This window comes from Cebus imitator, unplaced genomic scaffold (genome assembly GCF_001604975.1).
Source record: "Cebus imitator isolate Cc_AM_T3 unplaced genomic scaffold, Cebus_imitator-1.0 Scaffold679, whole genome shotgun sequence".
Lineage (NCBI taxonomy): Eukaryota > Metazoa > Chordata > Mammalia > Primates > Cebidae > Cebus > Cebus imitator.
The window spans coordinates 268,850-294,549 of NW_016107994.1; the positions used below are offsets into that span (position 1 = coordinate 268,850).

The 25,700-nt window shown below is 37.2% G+C and overlaps 1 protein-coding gene across 2 annotated transcripts in view; it reads left to right on the forward strand.

The window, feature by feature from the left end:
• The window catches only part of PI4K2B (phosphatidylinositol 4-kinase type 2 beta), a 36,961-nt gene extending 18,898 nt beyond the window's left edge, over positions 1–18,063 (forward strand). For both annotated transcript variants that reach the window (XM_017518402.1, XM_017518403.2), the window contains exons 6-10: positions 477–544; positions 3,550–3,649; positions 8,035–8,168; positions 8,744–8,803; positions 15,983–18,063. In XM_017518402.1, the coding sequence (XP_017373891.1) occupies positions 477–544; positions 3,550–3,649; positions 8,035–8,168; positions 8,744–8,803; positions 15,983–16,156 (536 nt within the window). In that variant the 3' untranslated portion in view covers positions 16,157–18,063. The remainder of the gene's footprint in view (positions 1–476; positions 545–3,549; positions 3,650–8,034; positions 8,169–8,743; positions 8,804–15,982) is intronic.
• Positions 18,064–25,700: the final 7,637 nt, after the last annotated feature.

Below are 25,700 nucleotides of genomic sequence, written 5' to 3' on the forward strand. Positions count from 1 at the left end.
AGAGAGAGAGAGAGAGAGAGAGACAGAGAGTAAGAATATATATATACACACACACACATTTTTACAGTCTAGACCATTTGTATGCTGGCATGAGGTGAGCCTGCTTAGAAATTTGCCTAGCAATAGGGGTTAATGCTTTTTCTTCCTAAAGTGAAGAAAAGCTATTTGATTTTAATAACCTTGATTTAATAATTGTATCACCTCACAGGGTAGTTTTGAGGATTACATGAATTATTACATATTAAGCACTTACAACAATGTCAGCTTAGATAAAATATTCAATAAACGCTAGCTCACATTTATGGGTTTTTTGGTTTTTTTTTTTTTAGTTTCTCTATGTTAAATTGAGACCTTTAATATGCCACAATAACCAGTGAAAGTCTCAAAAATCAGGAGAGCACTAGATATTTCTCATTGGTATTAAACCATGATGTCCACAGAAATGAAGTAACAGATTTTCTTGTTTGTTTTGAAAGATAGGGGCAATGATAATTGGTTAGTCAGATACGAAAAGCAGAAATACGAAAAGGAAATTGACCATAAGGTAAGGAAATTTAAAATTTTATGTATTTATATATATATATATATATATATATATATATAATATCTATGATTATGTGTAACGAGAATATATATATTCAATTTCTGTAAAAGATTGCTTGAAGTTAAGTTATTCTTCACTATTTCTTCCTTCTTTCACTTAATCCTTTGTTTTCAAATCTACTTACTCTGGTTTTCTCACACGTTTTATTTTTGTCACTTGTTTACATTGAATTTATTTATTTATTTATTTATTTATTTATTTAATAGAGACAGGGTTTTGCCATGTTGACCATGCTGGTCTTCAACTCCAGGCCTCAAGCAATCCACCCGCCTTGGCCTCCCCAAGGGCTGGGATTACAGTCGTATGCCACCACATCCAGCTGGTTCTGTTTTTTCTTTTATCGTTGTTGGGCATCTTTATTTTTTTACTTCATATTAGAATAGAAGAATAATACCCACTTAGTATCTTTTTAGAATTTGAGAAATTTATAGAATCCTCGAACTTATTTTGCTTTTATGTAGTAAAGGCTTTTGGGATTTTTGTATTTTACTAATTCACTTTCTTCTGAGTCCTTTCATTCAGTATTAGACAATACGATATTACCTAATAAATGGAACATGTGTGTTTAACCTGTGAATCATGTCCACTGAACTTAAAAAATATTAAATACTTCTACTACTTATAAGAAACTGGTTTTAACATATATAACAGACTGCATAGACCCTCAACACTGATATCACAGTTACAGATTTTAGATTAATTGCTATCGGCTTTGAGTACCAAGTTCAAATTTTAGATATGTACATAAGAGATTTTTTAAAATACTTTTACAAGTTTAAAACAGTTTGTACATTTGAGAAAATTTTAAGTGATTAAAAATATTTCTTCAATATTTGTAATTTATGTTCTCAAGTAATGACTTAAAGCTCTTGCATGTGTTTATCAAGGATATTTAAAAATATATATTCTTAGTCCTTCGCAGTAAAAAGAAACAAACTTGACACATGCAATAGCATGGATAAAACTTAACATTATGCTGAGTGAAAGAAGTTACATATAAAGGAAACATATTGTGTGATTACATTTATATCTAAAAATTAGAAAATGCAAACTAGTTTCTCATGACAGAAAACAGACCAGTAGTTGCCTGGGCTTGGGGCAGAGGGAAGGCTGGACTGCAAAGGGACACAAGGAAACTTTGAAAATTTTACGTATGTCAAGGCTCATCAAATTGTATTTGTTAATGTAGGAAGTTAATTGTGTGTAAATTATATGCCAATAAAGTTGTAAATAGGAAAGAATGATAGAAATAAAAATAAATGGTAGTTATAGCAGAAATGGGCTTAAAATACACATGTACATATGTATAAGCTCCTAGGCCAGGCACAGTGGCTCATGCCTGTAATCATAGCACTTTGGGAGGCCAAGGTCAGAGGATTGCTTGAGCCCAAGAGTTTGAAACCCCATGTCTACAAAGAATTTAAAAAATAATTTTTTTAAAGCATCATTTAGGCCAGATGTGGTGGCTCATGCCTGTAATCCCAGCACTTTGGGAGGCTGAGGCAGGTGGATCACGAGGTCAGGAGATCGAGACCATCCTGATCAACACAGTGAAACCCTGTCTCTGCTAAAACTACAAAAATTATCTGGGCATGGTGGTGGGCGCCTGTAATCCCAGCTACTTGGGAGGCTGAGGCAGAAGAATCGCTTGAACCCAGGAGGCGGAGGTTGCAGTGAGCCGAGATCACACCACTGCACTACAGCCTGGCAACAGAGCAAGACTTGGGCTAAAAAAAAAAAAAAAAAAAAAATGTGTAATTTAGGGATAAAAGACTTTAAGGTAGTAGAAAAAGTAAAATGAAATAAATTAGCTGGGCATGGTGGCACACACCTGTGGTCCCAGCTACTTGGGAGGCTGAGGTGGGAGGATTGATTGAGCACAGGAAGTCAAGGCTGCAGTGAGTTGTGATTGTGCCTCTGCACTCCAGCTTGGGTGACAGAGCAAGACCCTGTCTCAAAAAAATAAAATAAAATAATTAAAGATAAATAAATAAACATAAGCTCTTGAATTTATTTTGTGTATCTTGAGCAGTTAGATTTTGCTGAGAATTCTTTTGCTCTGAGTATTTTGTGTACTTTCATTAAGGTGTAAGACATTTGATATAAACTAAAAAAAAAAAAAAAAACGTGGCATACATCACATCAGACTTCACTGTAGTGCTTTTAAACTAGCAGGAAACTTACAGTCATGGCAGAAGGCACCTCTTCACAGGACGGCAGGAGAATGAGTGCCAGCAGGAGAAATGCCAGACGCTTATAAACCATCAAATCTCATGAGAACTCACTCACTATCACAAGAACAGCAAGAAGGAAACTGCCCCCATGATCTGATTACCTCTACCTGGTCCCACCTTTGACACGTGGGGGTTACAGGGTTTACAATTCCAGATGAGATTTTTAGTAGGGACACAACCAAACAGTATCACCAACATTCAAGAATATCTTGAGGTTCTTTCTACTAGATCTTATTATATTTAGTTATGGTCTTTGAAGGAGTTTCATTTAGAGGCATTTTATATTTGACTTATTTCTTTGGGACCCTAAGAAAGACTAGGTATTAATAAGGTGATTTTATTAAGGTGTTTTTAAAAATCAGTAATATTTTACATCACACATTTAAGCAATGAATTTAGCAGTAAATTATCTAGAACATCACTTTTTAAAGTCTCAATATTTTCAAGCCCTTTAAAGAGAAAAAAGTTGAAACCATTACTGAGTAAATGTATAATATCAAATTTTAAAAACTAGTGGTTAGGAAATACACTTTTTTCAGACAGTCTCTTCCATACTTGTGTGAATTTGTGTTTTTTCCTGGTAACATTTAATTTTTATAGGCTCTTCAGAGAGAATATGTTCTTAAACCTCAATAATTATTATAAATAATTTTTCTTTTGGGAATATTTATAAAGGTTCTTTTATCAACATGCCATTTTTCTCCTCTACAGGAATCAAAATGGATAAATGATAAAGAATTCCTTATTAAAATAGCTGCAATTGATAATGGTCTAGCATTTCCTTTTAAACATCCTGATGAATGGAGAGCATGTGAGTATTTAGAAGCTTCTGTAGATTCTATAATTACCTTTTTTTTCCAGAATGAGAAGGGAAAAAAAATTTACAGATACCATAGCAGAAGAAAAACTGGATAAAATATGATTATTCATTAAGGCTCAGTTCTAGGCATTAGGGATGCAAATATATACTACAGGGTCTTGCTATGAATTATTTGCTTATTTTTGGATGACTGGGTTTTGATTTTTAGGCTTTGTGTTATCCTTGGAAAATGAGTTTAGTAGTGTTCCAGTTTTCAAAATATATATACATTCAAATTATTTTAATATTTTGGCAGAACTATATTTTAAATTTTTGGTTGTATTAACTTTTAAAACAATTTAGGCCTGCCCTCCACCTGACCTCATTTTTAGTGAGTACTTTAATTGCCTTCCCAGTCTCTCTTGTGGTAAACGATTACATTTTCTGCATCTTCTTGAACCAGTTTTAGACACCTTTATTTTGCTTATAATTGTCCCTAAATTCTTGAGTTTTAAATTTATAGTAGTTTTCTGATATTTGTTATGTGTTTAAAATATATGGGCCAGGCATAGTGCCTCACGCCTGTAATCCCAGTACTCTGGGGATTGAGGCTGACAGACCCCTTGAGCTCAGGAGTTCAAGACCAGCCTGGGCAACATGGTGAAACCCCATCTCTACAAAAGATGCAAAAATGAGCTAGCTATGGTGGCCCATGCCTGTAGTCTTAGCTACTTGGGAGGCGGAGGTGAGAGGATTGCTTGAGCCTGGGAGGTGGTGGAGGTCACAGTGAGCCAAGATTACACCACTAGACTAAGGCCCTGTCTCAAAAATAAAATAAAATAAATAAAATAAAAGTTTTAAAAATCATTGTATCCATAATGTATCTCTTCTAAATTCCCTCTGTTTATTAATGAGGCTTTTACTCATTAGGTTTGCCAAAGACTTGTCTGTTATTAAGCATTGGCCCTTCTATTTAGTTCATTATTTATGCTTTTTTCCCTGGATAATTGCCTTTTTATTTTATAAATCAGGCTTTTAGTTGGTTTGCTTTTTCTTTTACAGATTTATGTTTATTCTTTTCTTCTATTACGTTCATGCGATATTGCTTTCCTGTAAATGTGTATTAGGCCTCATATTGTCCTCGGGATGTCATTTTGGGTAAACCACGGATGACACAGGTGCTGCTCTATTGCTCTGCTTTACATGCACATATTTTCTGATTTTCTTTTTGACTGGAATAATTTAGAAATATTTTGTTTGATCTTAAAATTTCTATGTCAGTTTATTTTAACTGTCCATTATTGCTATTCCTAAGAAACTGTTCATTGTTGTTATTTTTGCAGTATTATTGCATTGTGATCTGTGAATATGGCCTGTGGACATTCTGTTTTGAAATTTGTTAGCAATTTCTCTATGATCCTGTATATGGCCTATTTAGAGGACTGTATTTGAAAAGAACATTTGAGCACAGAATTCTGTCTGCTAACCTAAAGGCTGTTGGTCATATCGTATCTTTGACTTATTTTCTGTTTAATCTGTTAATTTTCAGAGGAAATTAATGATCACTGTGATTGTTATTTTGTCAGTTTCTTCTTTCATTTCTATGCATTTTTTGCTTTGTATTTAACATATGTAGAGGTCCAGTGGTTTATCTTCCTGGTGGCTTTTTTTTTTTTTTTTTTTTTTTTTTTTTAATTTTTTTTTTTTTTTTTTTTTTTTTTTTTTTTTTTTTTTTTTTTTTATGTGAAATATATCCCACTTTGTGTATACCTCAGTAGTTTTTGCTTTTCTTATTTGGCATTCTGTAGCATTGTTGAGCCTCCTTTCATTTTGTTAGCATATACCTGGTATTATTCTCTACATATATGTATGTATGAGTTTATGAATGAATGGGAAGGCCCCCTCTGTCACCTAGGGTAGATTGCAGTAGCATGCACATAGCTCACTGCAGCCTCAAACTCCTAGGCTCAAGCAGTCCTCCTGCCTCAGCCTCTCGAGCAGCGGAGACTACAGGCACACGCCATCACACTTAGCTAATCTTTTATTTTTAACTTTTATCATTTTGTTTTAGATACGTGACTTATGAAGAATACTTCACTTTTTTTTTTTAACCCAGTCTGAGTGTTTTAATAGGTACGCTTTGTAGTTTAAGTCTCAACAAACTACTGATATGCTTAAGGTTTTCCTGTCATCTTGGTTTTTTTCCTATTAAGCATGAATTGCAATTTGTTGTTTTTTGCTTGTCCTGTCTTTTGTTGAACTGATCTGAAATGTCTTTGTTCCATTTTATTATTTCCTCCTAATGTTTGGAACCTTTATGCAAATGGCATTTTTAAAGGGTACATCTAGGAAATTTTATCAAACATGCAGTTGGGGATTAAAGGTTGGGGCTTGAAAAGGAATTGGCAGTGGGTATATAGTTTTTATTTCTTTTCTTTTTCTTTTCTTTTCTTGGATTCCTGGGATATGAGAGAGGGGAAATAGCTTTTTAACTGTCATCTTGTTGGTGGAAGCCAAGGTAGTGTTTGCTATCACCCAGGAAAATCACAGAGAACAAACACTATTGCCTAGTACAATGCCAGGCACATAAGTATTCAATAAATGTTTTATGAATGCCTAAATAAATAGAGAATAGAAAAGACTAAGTATGGAATCGGGGTAACAACAACATTGAAAGTGGGGAGGGAAAACTAGCAGAAAAGAGAAGGAGTAACTTACAAGACAGAAAGTAAACTTATTTGAGTAGCATCTCCAACGCCACAGAGGAGAGAATTTCATAAAGGAGATGATAGAAGACAATGCTACTTGCTACAGAGAGATTAAGTAGCATGACAACTGCAAGTGAGCCATTGGACAGACCCTTAGGTCTGGTGATTGGGGATCTTAGGAGAGGGAGTTTAGATGGTAGTACTAGAAGTTGAGTGTAGGGATTAAATGTGGAGGCAGGTGAAAAATAAGGGCCTTTCTTCTATGAAATTATTCAGGGAAAGCTAAAAAGAAAATTGGACATATCTACAAAGAGATGTGAGCCAAGGGAAAGGCTTTCTTTAGAATGAAAAGTGAACCTCCTACCGTGTGCAGCGAGATAGATCAAGAAGAGAGAGCCAGGCATTGAGGCACGCTCCTGTAGTCCTAGCTACATGGGAGGCTGAGGCGAGAGAATTGCTTGAGCCCAGGAGACTGAGGCTATAGCGAACTGTGATTGTGCCACTGAACCCCAGCCTAGGTGACTGAGGAAGAATGACTCCAAAGGCAGATTTCTTCTTCAGGGCTTTCAAAGTGGTAGGATCCACCAAAGCTGGAGATTCTCATTGGATATGCTCACAGTAGCTCTATGGATGATCATAATGTCAAAAACCCTCCACTCTTGTAGGAATCTGCATATGCACCCTCTCTAGAAGATTATACCTGTACAAATCTTTCTAGTACTGGCACAGTGTAAATTTTAATGGTCTTTTTGAGGGAGAACTAGAGGTAGCTCAGAGTCATGGAATCCTTTATCTCTTAAAGTGACTCACCTATTTACCTCTTAATGATTTTAAAGTTCAGAACACCTTCTGTATACAAGTAAGTGGTCATTCTAAGTGGTCATTCCTGATGATGTGTAGCTGTGCAGGGCAGGGAGACCTCAGCCATGGTATTCAATCTGTGCCTGAGTGTGGTGATAATGCACCTGTATTTCCAACTACTTCTGAAGCTGATGTGGGAGAATCACTTGAGCCCAGAAGTTCGAGGCTGCAGTGAGCTATAATCATGCCACTGCACTCCAACCTGGGTGACACAACAAGACTCAATCTCTTAAAGAATTACAATAAGGCCAGGCCCAGTGGCTCACACCTATTATGTCAGCCCTCTGGGAGGCTGAGGCGGGTAGATCACTTGAGGTCAGGAGTTCGAGACCAGCCTGGCCACCATGGTGAAACCCCATCTCTACTAAAAATACAAAAATTAGCCAGGAATGGTGGCACGTGTCTGTAATCCCAGCTACTCAGGAGGCTGAAGCAGGAGAATCGCTTGAATTTGGGAGATGGAGATTGCAATGAACCGAGATCCTACCATTGCACTCCAGCCTGGGTAACAGAGTAATATATATAATAAAAAAAAGACAAGGCTGTGTATAAAGTATAGGTATTCATCAGTTTCTGAACTCAGGAACCACATAGGTTTTTGAGATAGAGCTATTTAGAGCTATTTGAAGTAGATTCATTATCCAAACTCTTACTCTTTACTCTCTAGAACTCAGAGACAGGTAGTTTTACTCTGATTAAGTTCTTTCTTCTGTCTTTTTTTTGGGGGGGGGGGGTAGAACCTAGGAGTTGTAGGAAAGAACCAGGATAAATGTGAGTCTAAATAAACCATTTCCTCCCACTGATTAGGAGAATGCTTTTCTCTGTTAGATCCATTTCACTGGGCGTGGCTTCCTCAAGCAAAAGTTCCTTTTTCTGAAGAAATAAGAAACTTGATTCTACCATATATTTCTGATATGAACTTTGTGCAAGATTTATGTGAAGATCTCTATGAACTTTTTAAGGTAGGTTCATGTTTAGTTTGATTATTGCAAAAAAATGAAACCTTAAAATAGAAGAGACTTTGCTTAATAGAGCTAATTTGCAGTTTACTGCTTCTTGTATTGTTGCTTGCCATAGAAGCTGACGTGACAGAGAGGAATTAGCAGTTTTACTTTCCAGGAGCATAAATCCATAAAGCTGTACTTAGTATGAGCATTCTTTGAAGTGAGACTACATTAAAACTTTACTAGCTATTTTATTCAAAAGTTGAATTTTTACAAGAAAACTCTATAAATTCTAATACATATTAGGTGACTTGCTATGATTTAATTTTCTTAAAAAGCCTAAATTCGTTGGCTGGAAAGTCATCTTAAATCCTTTCTGGAACAAGTTGGGGTACAAGTAAATAAGTCTATTTGTGTCATTCTGGGAGTATACAAAAATACATCAGGTAAAAATAATCTTTTTGTTTTATTTTATCTATTAGGAAAGTTTTTAATGGACCTTATTTGCTAGGTTGAAGAGTTCATTTGTTTTCAAATATGTATATTGAAGTCTTTATTTTGGGAATTATAATGTTTTTTTCTTGCTGTGATAGACTGACAAAGGATTCGACAAAGCCACTTTTGAAAGTCAGATGTCTGTGATGAGGGGTCAGGTAAGGTACCTTTTTATTTGTTCATAATGAAAAAAATCTCTTTGAAACAGTAGTCAACTGTTTTCTCCACTGTGACCTAGAGATGGAATTTTTAATACTACTTCTTAGGCTGAACGAAAATAGCTCAGGTGATCAGAAATGAAGTTGATTCGGCCAGGAATGGTGGCTCACATCTGTAATCCCAGCATTTGGGAGGCCAAGGCAGGCAGATCATCTGAGGTCAGGAGTTTGAGACCAGCTTGGCCAACATGGTGAAACCCCATCTCTACCAGAACTACAAAAAAAAAAAAAAATTAGCTGGATGTGGTGGCGGCCACCTATAATCCCAGCTACTTGAGAGGCTGAGGCAGGAGAATCGCTTGAGCTCAGAAAGTGGAGGTTGCATTGAGCCGAGATCACACCATTGCACTCCAGCCTGGGCAACAAGAGTGAAACTCCATCTCAAAAAAAAAAAAAAAAGAAGAAATGAAGTTGATTGAAATAGTTTATTCCCTCTATTATCTTATAAATTAGGTGTTTCTGACCTTGTTCTGTACTGTTCATTTAGCCCATTGTTTCCCCTGCTGTGAATTGTTTGTCCCCATTCTGATAGCTATTTTCTTGGGTAACACTACCTTTTTCTTCCTCAGATCCACTCACTTAGATATTTCAGTACCAAGTTCTGTTGCCAATAGATTATCATTAGTATTATTTTTGCAGAATGTGTTTGGCCTTTGCTAGAGCAGTCAGTAAATAACCGTGTCACTAAGATTGAGTGTCAAATGTGATATGAAAAAACTAATTGTAACTCAGTCCTCTCTCTGACCTGCCTCCTCCTCACCTTTAGTTAAAGATTAGAAGTGCAAGGCATGAAGTCTGCTGATGTGGGGCTGCAGGCTGGGCTCACTCAGATGACTTCTGCTTCTTGGACTCTATGAATAGTATTCGTATTCCAAAAGGAAAGCTTGAAACAGAAATAAATTATACTGTAAACATTGTCTGTTAGTGTCCTATAAATTAACATTCTCTTCCTAAAATACACATTTAATTTAAGGTAGCTGTTTGCTACAATACCTGTAGCAGAGAAGATGGATCAAGTTTTTGCACTGATGATTATATTATATAACTTTAACAAGCACATATAATTAAGTCAGAGACCCATTCTTTCATTCACCAAATATTTATTGAAAGAACTGGTCCTGGAGATAAAGCAGTAAGCAGAACCAAGTTTCTGCTCTCATGGAGTGTTGCTGTGCAGAGGAGGCCAGGGCTCAGTGAAGAGGGACAGGTCGTGATTAACTCATGCATCTCTCTGCCCCGTCACATTTATGCACTGCTTTACTCAGCCATGCGTTTTAAGTAGTAAGCAAAGCCTGGAGACGTAGGATGGAGCCAGAGTGTAGAGGGCCTTAAACACCAGCGTGTACATTCCACAAGGAAGGGATTAGAGCAGTTAGAAATTAGGTATTAAAGAAGGGCTGCGTTAAGACAGAAATTTTTGAAAATGAGATCTTATTCTGGGTTTCTTCTATGAACTCCTTGAAATTGTGTGTAAAATTTTGTTAATATGTACATTTTGATTGTGGGAGAAGATTGGATTTACATCTCAGCAAAAATATTTGTGTCCCCCCAAAAGGTTAAGGACTACTGCAGAAGGCTGGGCTGACGGGGGGTGCAGCTTTGCTTAGTAGATGAGGAGGTGACAGCCAAGGAGCTTCACTATGAGGCTTTTTCTAGTAATTAGGCAATAATGAAAGGATTCAATGATCAATGATTGTAATTATGTTGCAAAGTTTTGCCATCCCAAAACTTATTTGAGCTAAATTTTTAGGCAAAGATAATTATGCCTTGATTTGACCTTTTTGCTTGAAACAAATTGACTTGACATATCAATGTGCCTCATCTTCTGGAACTTTCTTATCCCTAAAGGTTTAGTTTTATTTTAGGAATCTGATTTAAAATAAAGAAGTAAATAAAAGCTGTAAATAATTTTGTAAGCTTCAATTGTGTTTTAAAGTTAGCACCTGAGGAATTAAAATTTAAATTTTTTTAAAAGCCCGTCTGGGCGCAGTGGCTCACTTCTATAATCCCAACGCTTTGAGAGGCAGAAGAGGGCAGATTGCTTGAGCTCACGAGTTCAAGATCAGCCTGGGCAATATGGCGAAACCCCATCTATACAAAAAAATACAAAAATTAGTTAGGTGTGGTGGCATGTAGTTCCAACTGCTGGGAGTCTGAGGCAGGAGGATCATTCGAGCCCAGAGGTAGAGGTTGCAGTGAGCTGAGATTGCTCCACTGCACACCAGCCTGGGCAGCACAGCAAGACCCTGTCTCAAAAAAAAAAAAAAAAAAAAAGCCTGTCTAAGAAAGTGTGGGAATGTTCCAGTTCTGAGGTCTGTTACAAAGAAGTACCTGTGGTTGTCTTCTGTTTTAGGTTTATTTACTCATATCCTATCTCATGCACAAAAGAATAAGGTGTTATAAAAATGAATGTGATAAAATATTAAGATGATGGGGTCAGGATCTTAGGAGAGAAAGAAATAAAATGATGATACTTTGGTTATTACTTATTTTCATTTGTTTTTTATTTTAATTTGATTTTGAGCTTTCTGATAGCCAAAAGGATAATATGCCCTGACCATGTACACGATTTTGTAGCTCTCTGGTTTTGACTGTTTTTTGCTTTTTTAAAAAAGTTGGTCTAAGACCACTTGTGGTGGCTTATGGCTGTATTCTAAGCTGGTTGGGAGGCTGAAGCAGGAGGATTGTTTAAGCTGAAGAGTTAGAAGCTGTAGTATAGCGTGATGACACCTGTGTGTAGCCACTGCACTGCACCCTGGGCAACAGATCAAGACCTCATCTCTTAAGAAAAAAAAAAAAGAAGCGAAGATCTAAAAAAAATCAGGTATTTGGCCAGGTGTGGTTGCTCACGACTGTAATCCCACTTTGGGAGGCCAAAGTAGGAGCATTGCTTGAGCCCAGGAGTTTGAGGTTGTAATGAGCTGTGATCGCACCACTGCACTCCAGCCTGAGCAACGGAGCAAGACCTTGTCTCTAAAAAGAAAAAAAAATATTCTGTATTCTAAAGTAAATCAGCACTTATGAAATGAGGCTTAACAAACAAAAACAAACAGCAGTAACCTATATTCCAAAGGACAGAATAGTTACTTCAGCGAATTCCTTGAGTCAAAATACTTGTGTTATTTCTGTCATTTATAAATATCATTTAAATCTCTCTCCCTTCCAGTTTTGCTTATTAACTTAATGGATTGTGCTTTCTACAACCAAGCCTTTTGCCCCAGTTTGTAGTAAGCGTTTAGTTTTACACATGTAATCAATGACATGCTCTCATTCTTCACATAAAGATGTGGACTGAAACAAATATGAAGGGTTGTTTATTTTTAAAAAAATCAGAGCTAGTAATAATGTTTATGAAAGTTAAAGATAAACCATGTTTTGAACTGTATATTAAATAGCAATAGGTCATAATCAGGATAAGTAAAATTCATCTTATATTTTCAGTTGGAACACTGAAACTGACGATATATTTACTTATAAGAAATGTGAACGGAAAAAATGCAGAAATAATAACTAAAACTTTTTCTGAAAATACAGTGAACTTATATTCAGTGATTTATATACCAGAATCTCATTTACAGATTCAATAATAATTGATGTTAAAGAAAGTGAAACTAACCCTTTAGTGCCTCCTGGTACTTGACCCCTTCCTGGATACTCTGATGATGCTTATTATTGTTTATCCTCACAACACCTCCACAGAGTAGTTTACATTTGAGGTGGAATGACTTTGGCTCAAAGGGCTTTAGTAACATGTATCTGTGAAAGAAGGGGGACTGCCAGCCTGGCCAACTGGCAACAGTTAGGCATTGTTTCTGCCTGGGGCCCTTATCATCTCCTCTCTGGATTTATTGACATTCTAAGTTGACCTTACCTCTTCTCCCATTCCTCTTCCGCATTGGAATAAGAACAATCTCTAAAAACAAATCTGAGCATGTCTTCTGTTACTTAAAACTCCTATGATTTGTCAATGTGTACAGGCTCAAGTCCAGGATTTCAGCACAGTTGACAACACCCTTCACAGCCGGGCTCCAAACAATGCCTCTGTCTTTATTTCTTGCCATTGTGCCCCTTCCCCTCGGCTTGGCAAATCGAAATTGCCCTTCCTTCACCTTTCCCAGTGGTGCCCTTGTGCATGCGATTCTCCATCCTTGATGCCTTTCCCTCTTCATCTAGAGAACAGTTTTTCTTTCAACCTCCACGTCAGTCTTCTGAAACTCCTCCTGCCAACAGGGAGTTGTTCTGATTTTTGCAGCACTCCCTGGGAATATGCTGGTGTCACATTTTACTCAGAAATTTGGTTTTTAAATCAGCATATGGGGTACCTTGCTATTGAAAGATAGCTTAAAATCTGTGATAAAGTAGAATATATGGTTTGATGTATGTAGTGCAGTAATTCTCAGGCCCACTGGAATTTAAGAACAGCAAACTAATCAAGGAAAGCAAAATCGACATGTAGAAGCCCACAAGTTGATACCGTCTGCCTTGACCACAGCCGTCACATCCCTATCAAGCTGTCAATATGGCATGGGCGGAGCATTCTAGTGTCTCCCCTGGCTGGCAGAATTTGCTCCATTCATTTTTTTAAATAATCCTCTCTGATTTTAAACATATAGTAATAGATTTGGTATTGTTTGAGAAATGAAAAAATAGGTGGTATATGGGGATGGGGATCAGATTTTAAAGTCAGGGCAGACGTCCTTTGTAGTTAGAATGTTCATTACACTGTATTGCAATTATTTGATCACGTGGCTGCTTCTAGAATTCGAGTTCTTTAAGGGGCTTACCTGGCTTTTCCCTCATTTGGTCCCTTTTTCTCCCCAACACAGTGAGTGCTCAGCAAGTGTTTCTTTAGTAAATAAATGCAGGATTATCAAGTGTCTTCTGAATTCCCAGAGAAATATTAACAGGTTAATTTCAGGATTTAATTTCTGTAAATTATGTAACTATTTGAAAATTGATAATTTGTAGAGCTACATTCGTTTTCCTATACCCTTTTTTTTTTTTTTTGGAGACGGAGTTTCCCTCTGTCACCCAGGCTGGAATGCATTGGTGCAATCTCAGCTCACTGCAACCTCTGCTGCCAGGTTCAAGTGATCCTCATGCCTCAGCCTCCCAGAGAGCAGGGAGTACAGGGGTGTGCCACCACACCTGACTAATTTTTATTGTTTGTATTTTTTTGTAGAGATGGGGTTTCACCGTGTTGGTCAGGCTGGTCTTAAACCCCTGGTCTCCAGTGATCCACCCACCTTGGCCTCCCAAAGTGCTGGGATTATGGGCATGAATCACCACATGTGGCCAGGGTTTCTGTTTTCCATGTTCTCTGCAAGAGTCACATTTTGTTCTTAGAGTCAGGAAAATACTAGATGTTACTTAAATTAGTATGTTTAGACTAACATTTTTCCAATGGAATTTTTAAAACCCAAGGAAGAAACAACCAAAACATCTCCTTCCTTAACCGTGCTGGTGCACACTTTTATTTTCATAGTAGGAGCAATGCTTGTAATAAAGTAAATGTTCATAAATTTTTTTTTCTTGTTATCCAAATATAGCCAATTTAGAAAATTTTAAGGGGAGGCTGAGTGTGGTGGCTCATGCCTGTAATCCCAGCACTTTGGGAGGCTGAGGTGGGTGGATCTCTCGAGTCTACAAGTTCAAGACCAGTCTGGGCAACAAGGTGAAACCCTGTCTCTACAAAAAGAACAAAAATTAGCTGAGGTGGCATGTGCCTGTAGTCCCAGCTACTCTGGAGACCGGGGTGGGAGGATCACTTGAGCCCATAAGATGGAGGCTGCAGTGAACTGTGATCATGCATTGCACTTCAGCCTGGCCGACAGAGCAAGAACCTGTCTTAAAAAAAAAAAAAAAAAAATTGAAGGAAGAACTTAAAAGTGATCCTAAAACATAAATATAATCTGTAACACTGTTACTAGTAAAGATCTATTTTCCTGATGTGGTAAATACTCCAAATATTCTACAAACTAAAGCCATCTAGTTTGGCCAGATGTGGTGGCTCATGCCTGTAATCCCAGCACTTTAGGAGGCCAAGGTGGGAAGATCACATGAGCCCAGGAGCTCAAGATCAGCCCTGGCAACATAGCAAGACCCCATCTCTGCAATAAGTAAATAAACCATGTAGTTTATACTATTTAAAATATTATGAAGTTTATTTATTAGTATGACTTTATGTTGAAATGTTTATGCTTATCACTATTGACTTGTCTTTACAAGAACCAGTGAAATGCATAGGATATATATATTAGAATTTCTAAAATATACAATAAAGGAAATTTTTCCTAGTATACAGGGAAAAAAGAAAATGAATTGCTATAATTTTACTTTACTTGAACTGAGAATGGAATAAGCTATAATGTATGTATTGCGTTTCATAACCTTATTTGCATGCTCAAGTAGAAATTCCCAGAGTATCTTTGAACACGATATGTAATGTATTTTACTTTCCCTAATTTTATTTTTCTTATTAAGAGTAAACTCTTAAATGCACCTTTATTTGAAAGGCTGCTTTCTCAAATTATCTAACCTATTTACCCTGCTTCATGCTTTCCCATAGCAATGTCACCTTCTAATACATGCTATAATTTACCTATTTATGTTTATTGACTCCTCGCCCTGCTAAAGTATAAGCTCTATGAAGGCAGCATTTTGCTTGTTTTTTTAACCATTGTACCCCTAGCACTTAGAGCAGAACCTCGCACGTAGTAGGCATGCAGCAGAATTGTTGAATGAATGGATGAGGCAAGTATTTAGTTAAAACCAGACTGTTTAAACCAATATTTATTGAGGTTTAATGTCAAATTGAATATGTATGTAGACCTCTTCACTTACTGTTTGATTCCATTGCTCCTGGACATAGGCACATTCTAGAATATTTTAAACTTACCTTCTGGCAAAAGTTACTTAATGCTAATTGTGTGTGTGTGTGTATGTGTGTAAACATACATACAATCATATGATATTTACAGCAAGTGCTCATCATCACAGTCTCTGTTGTGCATAAATGGATGACATAAAAATTATAATGAATAAATGGTTTAAAAAACGTCAGTGAAGTGAAGCTTTGTATATTTTTTAAATTGGTGAAAATTTCTCTTCTTTCCACAGATCTTAAATCTTACTCAGGCATTGAGAGATGGGAAGAGTCCTTTCCAGCTAGTACAGATGCCTTGTGTGATTGTGGAACGCAGTCAAGGTGGAAGTCAGGGTCGGATTGTCCACCTGAGCAATTCCTTTACCCAGACTTTCCATTGCAGGAAGCCATTTTTTTCCTCCTGGTAGTAAATGTAAGAGTAAGATAAACAAACTGTTTAGAATTATTGTGTTGTTAAAACATTATAGTAATGTAAATCTGCTGTTAGGAGCTCCAGTTGCTAAAACCTCAAATAATTTAAGTCTTTAAAAGGTTATATTTTAGATGTAACCAAAAGTTTACAGTTTTTTTGTCCAAATATTAATTTCTATTTCAGGGAAGAAGTGCTATATCTCCTATATTGCATTTTTGTAGAAAACTTGTATTTTATGTTGTTATTAGTTTAAAAGGTAATTTTACACATCCTGGAATGACTGTAATTGCTCTAGATCTCCAAGTAGAATACAATAACTTTTAATATTGAGAAGAATGTTCATGTTAATTCTTCTTATATTACAAAAGGCCTTTGAGGATGCCTAAGTCTGAAATTGCTCTTATGAACTTTAATAAAATAGTTAGCTAATAGAAAAACAGGTAAGAATATAGCAATGTTGCCTTAATTTTAAAAGCTGCTATTTTAGAATTTAAATAAGTACTCCTAAAGTGACCATGATTAGGGACCAGAAAATTCTATCTTGACTAAGTAATAGAGGACCATTTTGGTTTTTGTACTTCAGAGTATCTTTGGTGAATTATTTTATTGTAGTGAGGAAAAAAAATCTAAAAAAAAAAGGAAACACTCAATTGAGACTTGAGGGGAATAATAGAAAGTTAAGGTAGATCCCCAATATTTTGGAATACCAAAATTGCCTTAAAAATTCCCTTTTATTTCTTACATGAGATCAAGTACTTGAGATTAGTAGTTCAGAGTACTGGCCTTGTTTAATTTAGTACTTCAGTTAGTATTAAACTTCCTCAAAAGTAAGCCATACTCCAAACTGAATATTGAATTGCATTTTGGGGTCCTAGGTCATAAGTTCTTCAAAATAATCATTATTATTGTACTATTGTACTTGAAATTGCAGATGTTATTATAATTATAATCAACTGTAGACTGTAGGGTCAAATTAAAGGGGAGCATGGCAGATAATCATAAAGTTATTTATATTTGATTTTGAAATTTATTTTTGTACTTTGTTTTGAGTATCATCAGTATGTCTGACATTCTTGAAATTTGTGACATTGTTAATGCAGTAAGTGATTTAAATTGAACTGATGAAGATGTGATTTTACAGAAGCAGAAGTTTCATTTTCTTGAAGCTTAAAACCAGTGTCACCACTCGGGCTTAACCAGGCAATTTGCGGTCTTGGCCTTTTGTTTTCTAAGCTTACTGTCTTGTGTTTGTTTTGGTTTTAATGAAGTATTTTGTGTAGAAGGTATTTCCTGAAGGTTAAATTAGGATGCAAAACAAATCTGCCATTCCCTCTTCCATTGCATCTTTCTTTTGGTCTTCATGGATGAGATGAATGAGGATTCTGCTGCCTTGCCTTGAGGGAGTTCACTGGAAACCTGGGTTCTCCGACCTCTTCCAACCCTCCATTAGCTTAATTTTGAGATAATGGAAAAGTTACTGGAAATTCAAAACTCAAACTACTATCTTTAGATAAACACTAGTAATTAAAATGTGCCTTTTGAAGATGTTTTTCTAAGAGAAAGGAAATAAGTTGCAGTGATGTAGGTACTGCTTTCATAAACAGTTTTTTCAGTATTTTGAGAATTGCCATATTAATTTTTATAATGGAAAACTTAATAAATTGTTACTGTTTTATATCATAAAATTAAAATACTATGGAAATACTTGTGAAAGGTCTGACCATACCAGAAAAGTAAAGTTGAGATAGTTCAGATATAATCACAAGTCAGAGTACATTGGTTGTATTTTGTAAACTTTCATGAACTGAATTCTTATTTAAATATTGTGGTTTTTTTCAATAAGTATATTTATAGTGTCAAACATGGTAGACTATAGGTAATAAAAATCATTGTCTTAAGATTCTATTCTTTTGTATGTATGTATTTTGAATATTTAGAATGTTTGTGAATACATTTACTGTAAATGATGCCAAACTACCATTTTTTTCATATATTCAGGGTATGGTTTAATTCTTTATAATTCCAAAAGATATTTAACTGAAACCTTTATAATTGGAGACATTTTAATTTTGCTTAATTAAATATGCCACCTTATCATCCCCCAAATTTATCAGCAATTGAAGACTCTCTATGGAAACATAGTTTTTTCATACTTGAAGATAATTTGACTCACAAAACTTTTCAAAAATTTGAAATACTTTAGACAGCTGAGTCAAGTGGATCACCTGAGGTCAGGAGTTTGAGATGAGCCTGGCCAACATGGTGAAACCCCATCTCTAATAAAAATACAAAAATTAGTCAGGCATGGTGACACACACCTATAATCCCAGCTACTCAGGAGGCTGAGGCATGAGAATTGCTTGAACCTGGGAGGGCGGAGGTTGCAGTGAGCTGAAATCGTACCACTGCCTTCCAACCTGGGTGACAGAGTGAGACTCTGTCTAAAAAAAAAAAAAAAAAAAATGAAGTACTGTACTATACGGAATTAAAACCTTTTTTTAAAACGATGGTGCCATGTTCTTTGATCAGGTTACATCTTAAATCCTTGTACAGCTGTTTGAAAAGACAGGCAGCATCCTAGGTGTTATAGTCTACCTTCTTTCACCAACTTGCTTGGGCAACTGTACAGAGTTGTAGCTGTACTGTGCTATGTTTCCAAATCTCTCATGCAATTAGTTTGGGGCCTTGTGACTGATATATGCAGCTTCCAGACCTGGCAGGAAATCTGTCACGATTGACCACTCTCTTGTCTTTCCATTCGGCTATGAGCAAAGAATTTGCAAAATGGAAGCAGCCAGGGCACAAGAGGCACTGCTGGGGAAAACTACCAGGAGAGCCTCCTGACTGCACTGGACTGTGACATGAGCAAGGAAGAAGTGCTGTGTTGAGTCACTACACTTTTAGTTACTACTCTAGCTTAGTCTGTCCTATCCCAGACATTATGATGTGAATAGAAAAATATCAATCAGTTTTAAATACAAATTCAAAAACCAACCGTGACATTTCTTCACTAAAGCTGGGTGAAAGATTATCTTTTTGAATTCCAGAATGTGAATAGTTTGGGTTAAAACCATCAATATTTAGCCAGGCACAGCAGCTCATGCCCGTAATCCCAGCATTTTGGGGGGCCGAAGCGGAAGGATCCCTTGAGCTCAGGAGTTTGCGACTAGTCTGAGCAGCATAGTGAGACCTCATCTCTTAAAAATAATAAAATCAATACCAACAAGATCATGTGGTAATAGCAGCTTTAGAGGATCAAGCAGAGAGAAGGGAAGGCGGATTTGTGATGGTCCTAGGAGCTAAAGAACTGGGAGTTTTCCACTATGTACCCAGCCCCCAGAAGAAGGATCCCCAATAGCAGTGGAATTTCAGTTGACAGAACCAAAAACCACAATCAAAATTAGGAGAAGGCGGCCCACCATTCACCTGGTAGCTAATAAAAGGGCCTGCAGAAAGGTATGAGGGTGCTAAGGCAATCTAGTCTTCATAGTTCTCAAAAATCGCCGGTGAGCGGACATAGGGCTATACTGAGAAAAACTACTGGGAATAGAACGCACACTGACAAGGGAAGGACCCGAGGGGTAAAGGAGAGGGGTTCAGATAATGAGAGAAGAGAGGACCAATTGAGACAGAATTCAGCAAGTACTAAAAAGGTAGCAACACACAAAACCATCTTCCCTAATACTCTGTGGTAACAACATAGGACAGAGCCCTAGAGCCATGAAGCTCAGAAACTTGTCTTGGCCCACCCTCACTTCCTACACAGGAATCTTCTAAAAATACAGGAGGAAAGACACAGGAAAACCCATCTGATTTAAACATCTTACCAGATGTAAGACTACATCTTACAATATGTCCTAAGAAAAAAAAAGAGGTTTACAATCTGCATAACGTACCACAGAAAATGAAGATATCCCAGAAATGTATCTCTAAAGCAGAGGAAACAGTAATCTAATGTTTTAAAACATGCTGAAGGAATTTAAGAAGCCATGGAAGCAAAGAAAGAAGAACAAAAATTGGAAAAACTCTGATCGGGCATGGTAGTTCATGCCTGTAACTTCAGCACTTTGGGAGGCCAAGGTGCGAGGTTCCCTTGAGGTCAGGACTTGGAGAACAGCCTGGGCAACATGGCAAGCCCCCATCTCTACAAATAAAGTGTAAAAATTACCTAGGAGTGGTTGTGCATTTGCATAGTCCCACTACTAAGGAGGCTGAGGCAGGAGGATCACTTGAGCTCAGAAGTTCGAGGCTGCAGTGAGCTGTGATCACATCACTGCACTTCAGCCCGGGCAACAGAGTGAGATTCTGTCTCAAAAAATAAAAATAAGACCAGATGTGGTGGCTCACACCTGTAATCCCAGCACTTTGGGAGGCCAAGGCAGGAGGATCCCTTGAGCCCAGGACTTCAAGACCAGCCTGGGCAACATAGGAAGACCCCCATCTCTACAAAATAAGTAAACTAGAAGGAACACAAGAGCAAATAGACAACGTATCCGCCACCACCCAACAGCAAACATTGTACTTAGTGTTGAAGAATCTGAAGCTTTGGGTGTTCATTCTCTATTGCTGTTTTAATTAATAAGTTACGACAAACTTACTGGCTCAAAACAACACAGATTTATTATCTTACAGTCCGTAGATAGACGTCTTGATGCAGGTTTCGTTGGGCTAAAATCAAGGTACCAGTAGGGCTGCATTCCTTTTTGGAGCCTTCAGGGATAATCCATTTTCTCCCCCTTTCCGGCTTCTTGAGGCCTCTCACATTCCTTGGCTCTGTTTCTCCTCCTCCATCTTCCAAGTCAGGGGCAGTGGGTTGAATCCTTATTGCATTGCTCTTAAATGTACTCTTCTGCATTCCTCTTGCACTTTTAAGGGCCTTTATGATTACATTGGGCCCTCACAGATAATCTAGAATAATCTACCCATTTTAAGGTCTGCGGATATACAACCTTAATTCCAACTGCGCCTTTTTGTTTCCCCAGATAGAGACATCTTCGGGAACTATTATTCTGCCTTTGCACTTTCCCCCTGAGATTAGTAATGTGACAAGGACACCTGCTCTTGCTATTTTTACTCAAGTGATACTTGAGAGCCTAACCAGTGCAGGAAGGCAAGAAAGAGAAGTCAGAGGAAGAAATAAAATTGTCATTATTTACAGATGGCATAATTATGCATGTAAGAAATTCAGAAATATCTACAGAAACCTATTTGCATTAATAAGTGAATTTTGCAAGGTTTATATATGAGCAACGTTAGTCTGAAAATTTTAAAAGTTATCATTTACAGCGGCATCACAATACATTAGATTCCTAGAAATAAGCCCTACTGAAGATGTTCAAGATCTCTATGCTAAACTATAAGAGAGCACTGGAAGAAAATGAAAGATTCTGATAAGCAAAAGGATATACAATGCTTAGGTATTGATGATATTAAGACATTGAATCTCCCCTTGCTAGATTCAACTCAAAATCGTATCTGAGTTTTTTGTAAAACTTGACAGGTAATTCTATAACATAAGGAAACTCTGCCCACAACCACTGGACAAGAAGCACAAAGTTGGAGGACTTCTCCTACCTGATCTCAAAATTCATAAAGCTGCAATAATCAGACATTGTGGTATTACATGATGGACACACAGATCAATGAAACAGTATAGAAAATCCACAAATAAACCCTACACAGGTAGTAAACTGATTTTTTTAAAATTGTACTTTAGGTTCTGGGGTATATGTGTAGATCATGCAGGATTGTTGCATAGGCACCCACATGGCAGTCTGGTTTGCTGCTACCATCCCCCTGTCACCTACATCTGGCATTTCTCCCCATGTTATCCCTCCCCGACCTCCCCATCCCCCCACTGTCCCTCCCTTGACCACCCCCCAACAGACCCCAGTGTGTGATGCTCCCCTTCCTGTGTCCATATGTTCTCATTGTTCAACACCCTCCTAGGAGTGAGAACATGTGGTGTTTGATTTTCTATTCTTGTGTCAGTTTGCTGAAAATTATGGTTTCCAGATTCATCTATGTCCCTACAAAGGACACAAACTCATCATTTTTATGGCTGCATAATATTCCATGGTGTATATGTGCCACATTTTCCTTGTCCAGTCTAGCATCATTGGGCATTTGAGTTGGTTCCAGGTCTTTGTTATTGTAAATAGTGCCACTATGAACATATGTGTGCATGTGTCTTTATAATAGAATGATTTATAATCCTTTGGATATATACCCAGTAGTGGAATTGCTGGTTCGAATGGAATTTCTATTTCTAGGTCCTTGAGGAATCGCCACACTGTCTTCCACAATGGTTGAACTAGTTTACACTCCCACCAACAGTGTAAAAGTGTTCCTATTTCTCCACATCCTCTCCAGCATCTGTTGTCTCCAGATTTTTTAATGATCGCCATTCTAACTGGCATGAGGTGGTATCTCAATGTGGTTTTGATTTGCATTTCTCTAATAATCAGTGATGATAAGCATTTTTTTATATGTTAGTTGGCCTCATATATGTCTGCTTTTGAAAAGTGTCTGTTCATATCCTTTGCCCACTTTTGGATGGGTTTGTTTTTTTTCTTGTAAATCTATTTTAGTTCTTTGTAGATTCTGGATATTAGCCCTTTGTCAGATGGGTAGATTGCAAAAATTTTTTCCCATTCTGTTGGTTGCCAGTTCACTCTAATGATTGTTTCTTTTGCTGTATAGAAGATCTGGAGTGATGGATAAGCTTTTTGATGTACTGTTACAATCAGTTTGCCAATATTTTTGCATCTATATTCATCATGGATATTGGCCTGAAGTTTTCTTTTTTTGTTGAGTCTCTGCTGGGTTTTGGTATCAGGATGATGCTGGTCTCATAAAATGATTTGGGAAGGATTCCCTCTTTTTGGATTGTTTGGAATAGTTTCAGAAAGAATGGTACCAGCTCCTCTTTGTATGTCTGGTAGAATTCAGCTATGAACCCATCTGGACCTGGACTTTTTTTGGTCTGCAGGCTATTAATTACTGCCTCAACTTCAGCTGTTGTTATTGGTCTATTCAAAGGTTTCAACTTCTTCCTGGTTTAGCCTTGGGAGGGTACAAGTGTCCAGGAATTTATCCATTTCTTCCAGGTTTGTAGTAAACTGATTTTTAACAAAGGTACCAAGACAATTCAATGGAAAAGGATAGTAATTTCAACAAATGGTGCTGTAAAGTACATGGAGACAGGCAAAAAAATCAAAGATGAATCATCACCTTCACCTCATAGATAGACTTAAAAGAGTTAATAAAAACTTTAAAATTTTTTTAAATTAATAAAAAAAAAAGTTAATAAAAGAGCTAAACTTCCAGAAGAAAACAGCAGAAAATCTAACAGCTTTGGGTTTGCAAAGATTTCTTAGACTACAAATGGCACAAACCACTTTTTTTTTAAAAAAAAGGAAGTTGGGCTTCAAAAAATTAAAAACTTCTCTTCAAAAGACACTTTTAAGGAACTGACATTTCTAGCTACAAACTAGGAGAAAGTGTTTGCCAAACATATCTGGTAATGTACCTGTATCCAGAATTCCAGAATGTATGAAGTGATCTTGCAACTCAAGAATATTCCCAGGCCAGACATGGTGGCTCATGCCTGTAATCCCAACACTTTGAGAGGCCAAGGCAAGCAAATCACTTGAGGCCAGGAGTTCAAGACCAGCCTGGCCAACATGGTGAAACCCCATCTCTACTAAAATTACAATTAGGCTGGTGGCACATGCAGGTAATCCTAGCTACTCGGGAGGCTGAGGCATGAGAATCCCTTGAAGCTGGGAAGTGGAGGTTGCAGTGAGCTAAGATTGTACCACTGCACTCCAGCCTGGATGACAGAGCAAGACTCTGTCTCAAAAACATTAATTAATTAATAATAATAAAAGAATATTCCCAATTAAGAAACAAAATATTTAAACAGACACTTCACAAAAGAAAATGTAGGAATGTCCAATAAGCACATGAAAGATACTCAACATGTTAGTCATTAGGGAAATGCAAATAAAAATCATGAGTAAAGCTAAACAAACATACACTTATCATACCACCTAGTCATTCCACTTCTTTGTACTTGCCCAAGATAAATAAAAGCAAACGTCCACATGAAAATGTTCATAGCAGTCTGTTTTGTAACACCCTGAACTGAAAATAACCCAAATGTCCACCAACAGATGAATGGATAAACAAAATGCTACATATTCATACAATAGAGATATGAAATACTAATACACAGTGACACAGATGAATTTCAAAATCATTACAGTAAGGAGAAGCCAGACAGAGAACATACTGTATGAATTCCATTTATATAAAATTCTCTAAAATGAAAACTAATCTATTGTTAAAGAAAACAGTCCAGTGGTGGCTTGGTTACAGACATTGGAGGAGGGCTAGATTGCACGGAGGCATAAGGAAACTTCAGGAGATAGTCAAAATATTTTTATTTTTATTTATTTACTTGTTTATTTTAAGTTTCAGGATATATGTGCAAGACATGCAGGCTTGTTACATAGGTAAAAGTGTGCCATTATGGTTTGCTGCATCTATCAACCCGTCACCTAGGTATTAAGCCTCACATGCATTAGCTATTTATCCAGATGCTGTCCCTTCCCTCATCCCATCCCCACAACAGGCCCCAGTGTGTGTTGTTCCCCTCCCTGGGTCCCTTTGTTCTCACTGTTCAACTCCCACTTTTGAGAACATGAGGTGTTTGCTTTTCTGTTCCTGCATAGTTTGCTGAGGATAAAGGCTTCAAGCTCCATCCATGTCCCTGCAAAGGATATGATTTCATTCCTTTTTTTTTTTTTGAGATGGAGCCTCGCTATGTTGCCCAGTCTGGAATGCAATGGCACGATCTCAGCTCACTGCAACCTCCACCTCCCGGGTTCAAGCAATTCTCCTGCGTCAGCCTCTTGAGAAGCTGGGACTACAGGCTTCTCAATTAGCCATCATACCTGGCTAATTTTTTGTATTTTTAGTAGAGACAGGGTTCCATGGTGTTAGCCAGGATGATCTTGATCTCCTAACCTTGTGATCCACCCGCCTTGGCCTCCCAGAGTGCTGGGATTACAGGCATGAGCCACTGCACCCGGCTGATTTCATTCCTTTTTAAGGCTGCATATAATTCCATGGTGTACATGTACCACACTTTCTTTAACCAGTCTATCACTGATGGACATTCTCGTTGATTCCATGTCTTTGTTATTGTGAATAATGTTGCAATGAACATACACGTGCATTTATCTTTATGATAGAATGATTTATATTCCCTGGGTATCTACCTGGTAATGGAATTGCTGGGTCAAATGGTATTTCTGGTTCTAGATCTTTGAGGAATCCCCACATTGTTTTCAACAGTGGTTGAACTAATTTACGTTCTCACCAACAGTGTAAAAATGTTCATATTTCTCCACATCCTCGCCAGCATCTGTTGTTTCTTGACTGTTTAATCAATTATAAAAACTGATAAAGGGGGTATTACCACTGACCTACAAAAATAGAAAAAACCATCAGAGAATACTATAAACACCTCT